The sequence below is a fragment of the Chiloscyllium plagiosum genome, chromosome 20 (assembly GCF_004010195.1).
Source record: "Chiloscyllium plagiosum isolate BGI_BamShark_2017 chromosome 20, ASM401019v2, whole genome shotgun sequence".
Lineage (NCBI taxonomy): Eukaryota > Metazoa > Chordata > Chondrichthyes > Orectolobiformes > Hemiscylliidae > Chiloscyllium > Chiloscyllium plagiosum.
Window position 1 is genome coordinate 35,367,458 of NC_057729.1, and position 13,942 is coordinate 35,381,399.

Genomic DNA, 13,942 nt, shown 5'->3' on the forward strand with positions numbered 1-13,942 from the left:
ATGTGGACGAGATGCATTGGAGGGCATCTTCAACCACGTGGGAAGGGAAATTGCGGTCTCTAAAGAAGGGGGCCATCTGGTGTGTTCTGTGGTGGAACTGATTCTCCTGGGAGCAGATACGGCAGAGGCAGAGGAATTGGGAATATGGGATGGCATTTTTGCAGGAGGTAGGGTGGGAAGAGGGCCGGGCGAAGGGGTCCTCGGAAGGTGGGCTGGAGTCCTGATTGTAAAAGTAAGCTCAGAGGCGGAGGAAGAAGTGTTCGATGTCATGACATGTATTAAGCTCATTGACGCGTGGGTGGAGGGGGATGAAGGTGAGTCCTTTGCTGAGGACTGATCGTTCGTCCGCAGTGAGGGGAAGGTCTGGAGGGATGGTGAAAACTCGGCCGGGCTGGGAGCTAGGGCCTGGTGTGGGTGTGGAGCTGGGAGTGGGGGTGGAGCCGGCGGGCGAAGGAGCCCTCAGAAGGTGGGCAGGAGTCCTGATTGGAAAAGTAAGCTCGGAGGTGGAGGCGGCGGAAGAAGTGTTTCACGTCACGGCCTGTATTAAATTCATTGATGCGTGGACAGAGGGGGATGAAGGTGAGTCCTTTGCTGAGGACTGATCGTTCGTCCTCCGTGCTTTCTCCCCACCCCCACCCTTCTCTCATTTATCTCTCCACTCTTCAGGCACTCTGCCTGTATTCCTGATGGGGGGCTTTTGCCCGAAATGTCGATTTTCCTGCTCCTTGGATGCTGCCTGAACTGCTGTGCTTTTCCAGAACCACTCTATTCCAGAATCTGGTTTCCAGCATCTGCAGTCATTGTTTTTACCTCCAAAGATTTTTGTTAAATTCAAATACCACCATCTGCCAAAATTTGAACTAGGGTTCACAGAATATTGGAGTTAGTGAGAACTGCAGATGCTGGAGATCATTATCTAGGTCTCTGCATTAATAGTCTAGTGATAATACCATAAGGCATTGCCTCCCCCTAGTATTTGCAGTATTGCCTATCTTTATAAAAGAAGAATTTGGGAGGTTTGATGCTCTTTCTAACCACATCTATATCCTACTGGCACAAAATGTTTCCTGACCTACAACTGAGATTAAAAAAAAATTGCAGATGCTGAAATTAAAGGTAGACAAACAGGAGGCTGGAAGAACACAGCAAGCCAAGCAGCATTAGGAGGTGGAGAAGTCAACATTTCAGTTACAGCTGAAACACTGATTTCTCCACCTCCTGATGCTACCTGGCTTGCTGTGTTCTTCCAGTCTCCTACTTGTCAATTCTGAGCTACAATGCCAATTCTTTATAGTTGTCATTTTTGGGTAAAGTATGAAAACACGGGACATCCTGTTGGAGATCTTCTACCTTAGATGCTGGGTAACAAAGAAAGAAGGCAAATAGAAGAGGCTAGGTATGCAGGTTGTATCAAAAATCACTTGTGCCCCGCTTTGAGTATGTGGATAGCCACATTTTCAGCCATACGCATAGAGATCTCAAACTGGCAGGCAATGACTGCTTGAGTAAGATTAAATGCTCAAATCAGGATGTTAAAACAGGCTCACAGGTGAAACTTGACACATCATTAAGTTAAACTATTCTTCAGAAGTATTGCAATAATTGCATGCCATTCTTTCAAAGATATTGGAACAAGACAAGATGGTCATCAACTAACATGGCAAGTTGTTACTCACTATTTGTAGGCATTCACTATCATACCAAACAGCGAGGAATTGTCTTCATACTACATTATCTATTTTATGCAACAATTTGATGCAATATAAGAATGGCGTAAATAGGGACAGGTCAACTTGGTGTAAACCTTAAATTTGCATTTTCCATTTTCTTCACTGCTACTTGGCAACTGTTTCATGCTTTATTACCTCTTCAGCATTGATAAAGGCCACTAAAGGGTTAAACTTTCTCACATTCTTTTAAAATTCATTTGCATTAAGTTTTCTGTTCACTCAATTTGAATACAGATATAAGAGTAATGATATGGCTCAGATGACACTAGATATGAGTACTTTTAAGGCCATTTTATAACATTTTAGATATAACCTGCACTGGAGCCTTAAGATCAATAATCTCAAGATCAGCACTGAAACAGTGATAAACTTTAAAACTGTTCAATTGTGATTTTTCTAATGTTCTTTTTATATGAAATGATCTCTGGATATGACAGACATTTTCACAATGCTCATATAACTGTACATATTTTAGCTGCTTCATGCATCAGAAGTTTATTGGCTTGTTTCTGTATTATGTTTTCTATGATCCTATACAGTAAATGTGGCAAATATCTCTAATGTTTACTTTGAAAAAATGACACTGAATGCTCAATAAACATGCACCAATTAGAGAAAATATTAAAGAAGATAGAGAAGGCGAGTGAGCTGGGTCTCCAGTGTAGCTTACAGCAGGTTCATGTGCAATGCTGTGAAGAAAAAGCTAGTTTAGGCAACTGAGGTTGAATACAATTGGCTTTTGTACAAGACCTTTGTGAGGACTCAGTCGAATTACTTTGTCCAATTTTAGTCCTCCACATGATGGGTGATATGAATCTTTGGAAAGAGTGCAGTACTTTAAGATGGATAAACCCAAATCATTTCAGGAAGTGGATCTTTTTTGAATCGGTTGCCCACTCGTGCAATGAGTGATGGTTCACCAAATTATTTAAATGAAGTCCCAATACATCGAAATATATATTGGGTATATATGATGATGGACAAAATATAACAATTATCTGGCACTGTCTGGATGGAATAAAGATTTTTTTTTTGGTCATTATTTATAATTTCATATTTATAGCTTTTACATGTTTAGCATATCAAAATATTAAATATTTTTCCTAATGACTCAGTGAGTAGTTGAGATGGACTTTAACAACCATAGATTCAAAGGTAAAGGTGCTACAATTGACTTCAGTGCCTTTCAATTAAAGCTGGAAAATAGTCCTGTTTCTGATTGTTATCCTGTGCACCATATGGATATCAGTTAAGGAAAGGATAAGGTTATGGCACCTGTGCAGTAAAATACCCTAACTAAACCTAACACAAAGGCTCATCTATCAAAGTCCACCCATTTGAATTCTAGTCATCCAAAAATAGATTGCAAGAAACAGTATTGTAGCAACGATGCCAGAACAGACTGAAGATAACAAACTATGCATCTCATTTCAACCATTTCAGCAAGAAGCCCTTTCTTCTTTCCTTCAAGAATTGCTCTAATTTCTGAGATTACCATATTACTGACTCTGCAACAAATTTCTGCCCCATGGCTTTGTGTTAATATTGAACATAGTCATTATATTTTCTACTGCATTCTGAAATGTGCTATAACACTTAATATTAACATAATAGCATTTGCCTATGCAAAGTTGCAATTGTTACTGAAAGAATGCCCAATCTGACTTGATCTCCGAGACCAGTGCTGAGTATAATATGCAAGCCATTCTGGTGCATTCCAGTTCAACTCAAATCAGCTGGTACGACTATGAAATCTTAGTTCTTCAATTTGGAATTGAACTCTTGGAGGAATCTATACCTAAGCCAAGTGGTGGTTCCGCTCAAATAAACAGGTTTAGTTTAGCTAAACTCAGCCAAGCCAATGTAAATCGCAGCTCTGGTTCATTTCATGTAAACTAATCCTGGGTGGCTGAACTAAACAGGCTATCTCAAAGTCAGGTTGTAATTCAGATAAATGAAAGTTTGTTTGCAGACACAAAACAAACTGAAAGGCTAGTAGTCACACACTGGAGTTAATTTGGTTCTCGGTATATCAAGCCAAAGTAAAGTCTATCCGTAAACCAGTTAGAGTAAACAGAAACACAAACAACACTAATAAAAATCATTCTTAAATATTTACTCCCTAAAGATTGAAAAATTTCAGAAAAGCTATCAGGGAACACTGGCTGCAAACCTTTGCATGGTCTGCCATCCAATTAAAGTATATTACATGAAGCAGAAAATGCTGAAACTGCATAACATGCACATCAACATCTATAACAGAAGTTAGATAGATCCATACCTTGTGTGTAGATCTGTTGTCAAAATACACAATTTTGAGAAAAAGATCACACCCTAACTTACCTCGATTCTTGTAGATGTTAGCCTACTATGTATTTTCATTATTTTCTGTTTTAATTCAGATTTCCAGAACTTTCAGTTTGTTATTTGCATAGCTGGGAAAGGCAATGATGAAGTGTTGATGTCACTTGATTAGTAATTCAAAATACTAGGCTAATGTTTCGAAGATAAGGAGTTAGCATCTCACCATAGCAGAAATCTTAATACAATAAAATCTTGAATTAAAAGCTATCCTAATGGTGACAAGGTAAACAATATCAATTGATCCAAAAATACATCTACTTCACCAACATCCTTTAGGGAAAGATACCTGTGGCTCAGACCCGGTGTGGCCTACAAATGTCTTAACTGTCTTCTGAAGTAGCAAAAGTGTCATGGCATCAGGTCAAACATGGACAAGGAAAACTTCTGCTAAATACTGTTTCCTGTCCTCTCCCCAAATATGTCTGATCAATTAGTACTCCTTCTTGTTGAACGCCTTTGAGAAAACATTGAGGGTATCGAGGAGATAGAATGAACATTTTGGGGTGTGGTACATCAATGTCCACTAGTAAATGTGGCTTTGTAGCCTCACTACCGATCAAACTGGCTTAGTCCTGAAGCAGATATTTACTAGGCTGGGTCTGGGGCAATGGTGAGACACGCAACAATAGGCAACAATCTGCTTGACGTTCTCATCAAATTATCCATCAAAGATGCACCCATCCATGGCAGTAGGAGTGCCAATCACATTATTGTTGTGGAAGAGGGTCTTCCTGTCTTCACACTGAGGATACCTTCCTTCATGTTATGATGTGGAGGTGCCAGTGTTGGACTGGGGTGGACAAAATCAGAAGTCACACAACACCAGGTTATAGTCCAACAGACTTATTTGAAATCACAAGCTTTTTAAGCACTGCTCCTTCAACACTTCACTTATCGAAGGAGTAGTGTTCCGAAAGCATGTGATTTCAAATAAACCTGTTGGACTATAACCTGGTGTCATGTGACTTCTGATGTTTTCCACAAGCTCATCATGCTGATCTCAAAACAATCTAGCAAATCAAAACTGGCTATCAATGAGACACTGTGGGCCATCAGCAAAAGCAGAATTACACTCACCCACAATCTGTAACCTCATTATCTCAGGTCAGACGTAAGCTCTGCAGTCCTGTGACATACTATCATAAATAGTGGTGAACAATTAAACAGTTAACACGAGGTCGAGACGCAACAAATATTCCCATAGTCAACACAGACAGTCCAACACATCAGAGCAAATGATAGAGTTGAAGCATTCACATTCATCTCGCGTCTGAATTGCGTGGTGGTTGATCCATCTGAAATTCCTCTTGCAGTCCCCAGCATCACTTCCATTCACTTCATGTGACCTCAAGAAGTGGCTGAAGACACTGGATATTGCAAAGGTTATAGCTGCTGTCAATTTTCTCGAATCAGTCCTGAAGATTTGTGCTACAGAAACACCCCTAGCCAATTGTTCCATGACAGCTACAACACTGGCATTTATACAACCATGTGGAAAACAATCCAGCTAAGTCCTGTGCTCAAAAGGTAAGACAAACCTGATGGAAGAGAGTATAACCAGGATGGGAGGGATCTTTGATTATATTGGCTTCATTCCTGAGGCAGTGGGATATGTAGATGAAGTCAATGGATGGAGGGTTGGTTTTCACGATGGACAGGGCTGCTTTCACAACTCTTTGTAATTTCTTGTGGTCTTGGACAGAGCAGTTGTCATACGATGCTGTGATTGGATGCTTTCTATGGTACACCTATAATAATTGGTGAAAGTCATTGTGGACATGCTTAATTTCCTTTGCCTTCTGAGGAAGTTGAGGTGTTGGTGTGCTTTCTTGATTGTAGCATCGACATGGATAGACCAGGACAGAGTGTTGGTGATATTTACTCCTAGCAATTTGAAGCTCTTGACTATCTCCACCTCAGCACCAGTGATACAGAGAGGAGCATGTTCTCCACCCCACTTCCCGAAGTCAATGACCAGCTTCTTTATTTAGTTGAGGGAGAGACTGTTATCTTTACACTGTGCCACTAAGCTGACTATCTCTTTCCTATACATTGTCTCATCGTCAATTGAGATCTGACCCACTACGGTGGTGTTATCAGCAAATTTGTAAATGCAGTTAGAGCTCAATTTGGCCACACAGTTGTGAGTGTGTAAGGAGTATAGTAAGGAGTTCAGTATGGAGCCTTGCAGGGCACCTGTGTTGAGGGGGTGGTGTCGCCTATGCTTACTGATTGCGGTCTGTGGGTTAGGAAGTCGAGGATCTAGTTGCAGAGGGGGAGCAGAGTCGTGGGTCTCAGAATTTGGAGATGAGTTTGCATGGAATTATGGTGATTGAAGGCGGAGCTAAGATCAATAAGTAGGAGCCGGATGTGGGTACCTTTGTTCTCGAGATGTTCCAGGGATGAGTGTAGGGCTAGGGAGAAGGCACCTGCCATGGTTCTAATGCAATGGCAGATGAATTGTCGTGGATCAAGGCAATCTGGGAGGCTGGTAATAAAGTGTCTGGATGGAAAACTTCACAGGCAACAATATCAAGGTTTGGGCTGAAAAGTGCCAAATAACATTGACTGGCACTTGAGTGGTGCAAATGACCATCTCCAATAACAGACAACCTAGCCACTGGTTCTAGATATTCAATGGCATGGCAAGCACTGAATCCCCCATTATCCAAACCCTGAAGGGTACCTTTGACCAGAAACTGAACTGGGCTCACCATATAAATACAGTGGCTGCAAGAGCAAGTCAGAGAGTAGGAACACTGCAGTGAGTAACTCATCTCCTGACTCCCCAAAGCCAGTCCACCAACTACAAAACACAGGTGGAATACTCCCCACCTGCCTGGATAAATGCAGCTCCACCAACACAAAGAAGCTTGACACCATCAAGGATAAAGCAGCCAACTTGATTAGCACCACATCCTCAGTCACTCTATCACCAATACTCAGTAGTAGGTGTGTGTACTATCCACAATGCACTGCACAATACTAAGACAGCATATTTTAAACCAATAACCATTTCCATGTAGAAGGACAAGGGTAGCAGATATATGGTGTGATGGTACTGTGCCTTTAAGAGATGGGTTCTGTCCTATTTCTCTTGTAGAGGGGTATTGTTAGAGTGGTTACAAAATGTCTCCTTCAAATAGGCAGATGGTAAACAGCTTTGTGTTCTCCCTGGGTGTTTAGACAACAGAATCATGAATGGGTGGAGTCACGGCTCACACAGACCAAGAAGACTTTTAATTTTATTTTCAATTAGTGAGAAAGTTTCTGCTGGCTGCTGGAGCTAAAAGCTGAAGTTCTCTGCTGCTACAGTGAAGTCTTAGATAATGATAAAAATCAAAAGGGGCAGATTGTTTCTTTCTTCTGGAGAGAGACAACAAGTGAGAATGATAACGGTTTTGCTGAATTGCATTTCTGCCAAAGGGTGTATTTATAGAATGTTGCCTATATTGGAACAGTTGATGATTAGTAGTTAAATAATACATTAATAATACATTGTTAAGTATTTCCACAGAACCAAGTTATGCCAATTCTTCCTTTTGCTGTACTTTAACTGTTTTATAACAATAAAGTGTGTTTTGATTAAAGCTCAGTGGTAGACCAATTGGGTCATGTCTGGAGCACGACACCTTACATTAAAAAAAAAGTTAGGGCCTAGGCTATCTCCACAACACATTTTGGCAGGTCTGGTCTGGTCTGGTCCATAACAATGGGAACATCAACCCCAGCAAGTTTCCTTCCAAGCCATTCAACAATTTGACTTGGAAATATATTGTCGTTCTTTTAGTGTCAATGGGTCAAAATCCTGGAATTCCCTCCCTAGCAGCATAGTGGGTCTACCTATCATACGCGGACTGCAATGGTTCAAGAAGGCAGCTCACCACCATCATCTCAAGGGCAACTAGGGACAGGCAATTAATGCTTGCCCAGCCAGCAACACTCACGAGTGAATAAAAAAGTTAATTAAGATCTTCCGATGTCTTCTTCACATCATACTTCCTACCTATTTCATGTCATCTGTGAATGTAGCTATTATACCTTATCTCCCTTCATCTAAGACACTGGTGTAATATGTAAAACTTTGAGGTCCCAAAACAGATCCCTGAGAGACTCTATTCATCATATCCTGCCAAACTGACAAAGACTATCATGTACATTTTGTTTTCTGCCAGCCAGCCAGTCTTCTATCCATGCCAAGCATCATCACCTACACCAAAAGCTTTAAGCTATGATATGGAACCTTATCAATGCCTTCTGAAAGTCCAAGTACAGTACCATTCACTGACTCCTCTTTGCCTCCTCCACTGATGCACAGCGACAGCATTGTGCACCATCTACGAGATGCTTTGCAGTAAATCACCAAGGATCTTTCAAGGTAAAGATAAAGTTGCCATTGTTTCAGAGTTCTCATTAGAAAGACAGATGATTGATAGTGAATTTAACATGAAGGGTAAGATCGAAAAGGTGTTACCTTCATGATGACCCCAGCCAGTACAGGAATTAAACTCGCACTGCTAACAGCATCCTACTTTGCAATAAAGCCATACTGCCAACTGAGCTGACCCACAACATTACAACTGGAGTTACCATTCCAGACAACATGGTGTCCTTCAACATAGGAAATATATTGGGTCTAGATAGACCTATTCCATCATCAGTTTTAATTTCTCTCCTTCCAGTGATCTAAGAAGGATAGGCATCTATTATGAAAATGTTTTAGCTTTATTCTAGTGAAGAAATGAATTTTAGTTTTAGTTAAGACCTAAGAACTTAATTCCATGGGGACTTGGATTCTTTTCTGTGGGTTATACTAAGGAACAGTGATTCACTTAAAAAAGACCTTAGCTGTGATGGACTGTACAGGCCAGATTTTTCAGAAAAGTGCCTTGCAGCTTATTGAATTCTTTGAAAAGGTGACAAAACAGGTGGATGAAAGTAAAGCGGTTGATTTGGTGTATGTGGACTTCAGTCAGGTGTTTGATAAGACTCCCCACAGTAGGCTATGGAGCTTCGGGATCAAAGGTGATTTAGTGAATTGGATCAGAAATTGGTTAGCTGAAAGAAGACAGAGGGTTGTGGTTGATGGGAAATGTTCATCCCGGAGCTCAGTTACCAGTGGTGTGCCACAAGGATCTGTTTTGGGGCCACTGCTGTTTGTCATTTTTATAAATGACCTGGATATGGGCGCAGAAGGATGGGTTAGTAAATTTGCAGATGACACTAAGGTAGGCAGAATTGTGGATAGTGCCGAAAGATGTTGTAGGTTACAGAGGGACACAGATAAGATGCAGAGCTGGGCTGAGAAGTGGCAAATGGAGTTTAATGCGGAAAAGTGTGAGGTAGTTCACTTCAGAAGAAATAACAGGAATGCAAAGTACTGGGCTAATAGCAAAATTCTTGGCAGTGTAGATGAACAGAGATATTTTGGTGTCCTGGTGCATAAACCCATGAAAGTTGCCACCCAAGGTTGATAGGGCTGTTAAGAAGGCATATGGTGTGTTGGCATTTATTGGAAGGGGATTGCGTTTTGGAGTCACGAGGTCATGCTTCAGCTGTACAAGACACTGGTAAGGCCGCACCTGGAATATTGCATTCAGTTCTGGTCACCGCATTATAGGAAGGATGTGGAAGCTTTGGAAAGGGTTGAGAGGAGATTTACTAGGATGTTGCCTGGTATGGACAGAAGGTCTTATGAGAAAAGGCTGAGGGAACTGGACTGTTTTTGTTGGAGAGAAGGAGTTTGAGATGTGACTTAATCAAGATGTATAAGATAATCAGAGGGTTAGATAGGCTCTCACTGTCCACCCTTTCTCCTCAGATGGTGAAGGATAACACGAGGGGACATAGCTTTAAATTGAGGGGTGATAGATTTAGGACAGATATCAGGGGTAGTTTCTTTACTCAGAGAACAGTAGGGGCGTGATACATCCTGCCTGCAACAGTAGTAGTCTCGTCGACTTTAAGAGCATTTAAATGGGCATTGGTTATATGTATGGATAATGATGGAATGGTGTAGATTGTATGGCATCAGATTATTTTCACAGGTTGGCACAACACCAAGGGCCGAAGGCCCTGTACTGCGCTGTAACGTTCTATGTAAGTGTATATAGAAGCCCATACATTGTTCTTACATTGAATGCCTTTAGCCTTTCAGGATCCATTCCCTCAGAGTCATTGATCTTCTCACTGTCTTCATGGTCATCATGATCGTCATCGTCGTCGTCCCCACCTCTGCTGATTGACAGATCTTCTGGACAACTTCCTGAAAGCTCATTTCTGCTAGAGTCGTAACTTCCTGAGCTGTAAGGTGGAGACTGGAACAAAAGCAACAGTCATCAGATTTAATTAAAACTTTTAAAGACAAAATCTTTTTTATGATACTACAGTAATAGATAGATATTCTAATCAAGTTAAATACATGATTTTTACAGAGTTAGTTTGGCAGGTCCTGATTTTACAAGGTATATACAGTACTTAAGAGTCATTTTCATGAACTATTACTGCTATGTAACTGACAGAAGAAGCTGCACTCTAAATTTAGATGTTTTAATTTTTCATAGTGTGATGCTCTGACGACAATGGTAAAGCCAATGCAAAAGTCAAACAAAAGAGGTATAAAAATGAAATGAACTAATTTTCCCTACTGAAAATGGCTCAACCAAATAAATTAGGAAAGTACTGTGTTTAACCTCCTGACCGTGTTGATTTTGTCACCTTAGCAAAATTAGTGGTAAGGAAGTGGCAGTTAGCCTCAGTGTGAGACAAAGGAGGGGAATAATTGTTCAGATAGTCCATTCCTGATCTCCATCCAGAAGCCAACACGGGAGTGTTCAGTGGTTGCTGTGTGAGGGTAGAATCATGAAATCTCTTAATGTCAAATAACATATCTAAGCTCCTGACTAAATTTACGTGAAAAATGGACATTTTCACAAGGAGATTGGACCAATGTGAACAGTTAATTTGAAAATTTGAGGAAAAAAATAAAGTGGGATTTAGAAGGAAAACATTTCTTGCAACACAAATTCTAAACATCTGCAATTCTGAAATACAAACAGGAAATGTTGGAAGTTAACAGCAGGTCACATCATAATTTAAAGAAAACCAGGGTTTAGTGATTCCAATGAAGGGAACTGTTACAATGTTAGCCATTCTTTCATGTGCTGTTTTCAGTTTATACACAATTGTACATTTTACGAGGAACAATCAAAAAAGTATATCACAAAGCATTTCATATCCATTGGATTATTGCTTCTCCTGTGGCAAATTTTGTAAAAGTTTGCTTTGATGAAAATGGCTATTATGAGGATGAAAGAACAGTTGATTAGTTTACAGTGTTGCTTGAAACAGTGATTTCCCAGAGAAAAAAAATCATTGCTCATCTGTAAATAGTGAATGGGAGCTTTAGTAGCTGTATGGAAAAGTGGAACAGCATATTGGTTATCAGTTTAACATTGTATCTATGGACAATACCTTAACCTTAGTGTATTACTCTCTCATACTTAGCACAGGTTATGTATTCGCGTGAATAGGAATTGAAACAGCAACCTACTGAGACTTTTGATCAAGCAGAAAATACACAACAAAATGGCATAAATGATATCAAAAAGTATTTATTGATCCTGTGCTTGATGTTATCAAGGGTCTTCTTGCTCATTTGTTAAACAGAAACAAGTTCTGTTGTAGCTACAACTTTCACAAGAACAAAATGAAAACCAAAATAACTGAGGATGCAGTAAATTAGAAACATAAACGACATTGTTGGAAAAGCATTCTGAGGAAGGATCACTCAACCCGAAGCATTAAATCTTATTTCTCTGCACAGATGCTGCCAGACCTGAGATTTTCTAGCAATTTCTGTTCTTGTGAAACAAGAACAGTATTGACAACATATGATAGATGGAAGTGATTTGCTCTTCGTCAAGCTGGTATGTTGTTCTACATTACTAGAGTAGAAATTTATCATTGCTATGCCCACTCATTAGGTATAACAGTGGAGTCAAACATATCAGTTTAGAAGTAACAATGCCTGTGCCCAATCTTCTCAGGGTTGGTCTCTACTACCAAATTTATGGGCTCAATAGTTATACGAACCCTTTATGTCATACTTCCCTACTCAAGATTTTTCAATGATCTACGTAGCTATTAAACAAAATTATGCTATTGGTTTCTGGAAAAAATCCTTCCTATGGACACAGGAATAGTACTGAAAACCATTCCTCCTTCCCATGGCATGCCTGCAGCAGAAGCCCAAATTTGTTTTCTGTAGGTAAAGCAGCCCATGGAAGACACCAGCCGCATATCAGTCCTTCCAGAAAGTCGAAGGCAGAAGTGAAATGTAGTGGCCATCACTACGAGAAGGTGCTGGGGAAGCTGAAAGGTCTGAAGGTGGATAAGTCACCTGGATCAGGTGGACTACATCTCAGCATTCTGAAGAAAGCAGCTGAGTCGTCTGTAGAGACATTGGTGTCAATCTTTCAGGGATCACTGGAGTCAAGGAGAGTCTGAGATGACCGGAAAATGGCTGATGTAACAACCCTGTTTAAAAAAGGAGGGAAGCAGAAGACAGGAAACTACATGCTAGTTAGCCTGACCTTAGTTGTTGGTAAGATTTTAGAGGTCATTATAAAGGATAAGATTTCTGTGTAATTGGAAGTGCATGGTAAAATAAGGCAGAGTCAGCACAGCTTCATCACGGGGAGGTCATGCCTGACAACTCCATTAGAATACTGAGAAGACAATAATGAGCAAGTTAGACAAAGGAAAGTCAACGGACATCATCAATTTGGATTTCCAGAAGGTGACACATAGGAGGCCGCTCAATAAGATGAGAACCCGTGGTGATAGGAGCAAGGTACTGGCATGGATAAAGGATTGACTGACTTGCGAGGGCAGAGGACAGAGAGAAGGGATAAAGGGGTCTTCTCTGAATGTCAGCAGCTGACGAATGGAGTTCCATGGTGGTCAGTATTGGGACCACAACTATTCATATTATACATTAACAATCTAGAAGAAGGAATTAAGGGCATAGTTACTAAGTTTGCAGATGACACAATGATAGGTGGAGGGACAGGCAGTGTTGAGGAAGTGCTGACGAATGACTTGGGACAGACTAGGTCAGTGGACAAAGAAGTGGCAGAGAGAATACAATGTGGAATAATACGAGGTTTTGCACTTTGGTAGGAAGAATAGAGGAATAGACCATTTTCTAAACAGGAAAAGACTTCAGAAATCTGAAGCACAAATGTACTTGGGACCTAGCTCAGGATTTCCTTAAGGTTAACAAGTAGGTTCAGTTGGTTGCTAGGAAGGCAAATGCAATGTTAGCATTCAGTTCAAGACAGCTCGAATATAAGAGCAGAGATATACTGCCTGCTGCTATAGAAGGCTCAAGTCAGACTGCATTTGGAATACTGTGGAAAGTTCTGGTCCCGATATCTAGGGAATTATGTGCTGGCATGGGAGACAATCCAGAGGAGGTTTACAAAAATGATCCCAGGCATGAAGGGTTTGTCATATGAAGAGCAGCTGAGGTCTCTGGGTCTGTCCTGATGGTGTTTAGTAGGATAAGGGTTGGATCTGATTGAATCATACAGAATATGAAGAGGCCCGGATAGAATGGACATGAAGACGATGTTTCCACTAGTCAGAGAGACTAGGATCCAAGGCCATGGCCTCAGAGTGAAGGGATGACCCTTTAGAACTGAGAGGAGGAAGAACTTCATCAGCTAGAGGGTGGTAAATCTGTGGAACTCATTGCTGTGAGAACTGAGGAGGCTAACTAAGATTGAATGGCACAGCAGACTCAATTGCTAAATGGGTTAATTCAGCTGCTGCATCTTATGGTC

The 13,942-nt window shown here is 40.7% G+C and overlaps 1 protein-coding gene across 9 annotated transcripts in view; it reads right to left on the minus strand.

Annotated features, from left to right (window-relative positions):
• Positions 1-13,942, minus strand: part of nol4lb (nucleolar protein 4-like b) — a 427,907-nt gene that overhangs the window by 51,675 nt on the left and 362,290 nt on the right. For all 9 annotated transcript variants that reach the window (XM_043710520.1, XM_043710524.1, XM_043710522.1 and 6 more), the window contains one exon: positions 10,229-10,411. In XM_043710520.1, coding sequence (XP_043566455.1) covers positions 10,229-10,411 — 183 coding nt within the window. The remainder of the gene's footprint in view (positions 1-10,228; positions 10,412-13,942) is intronic.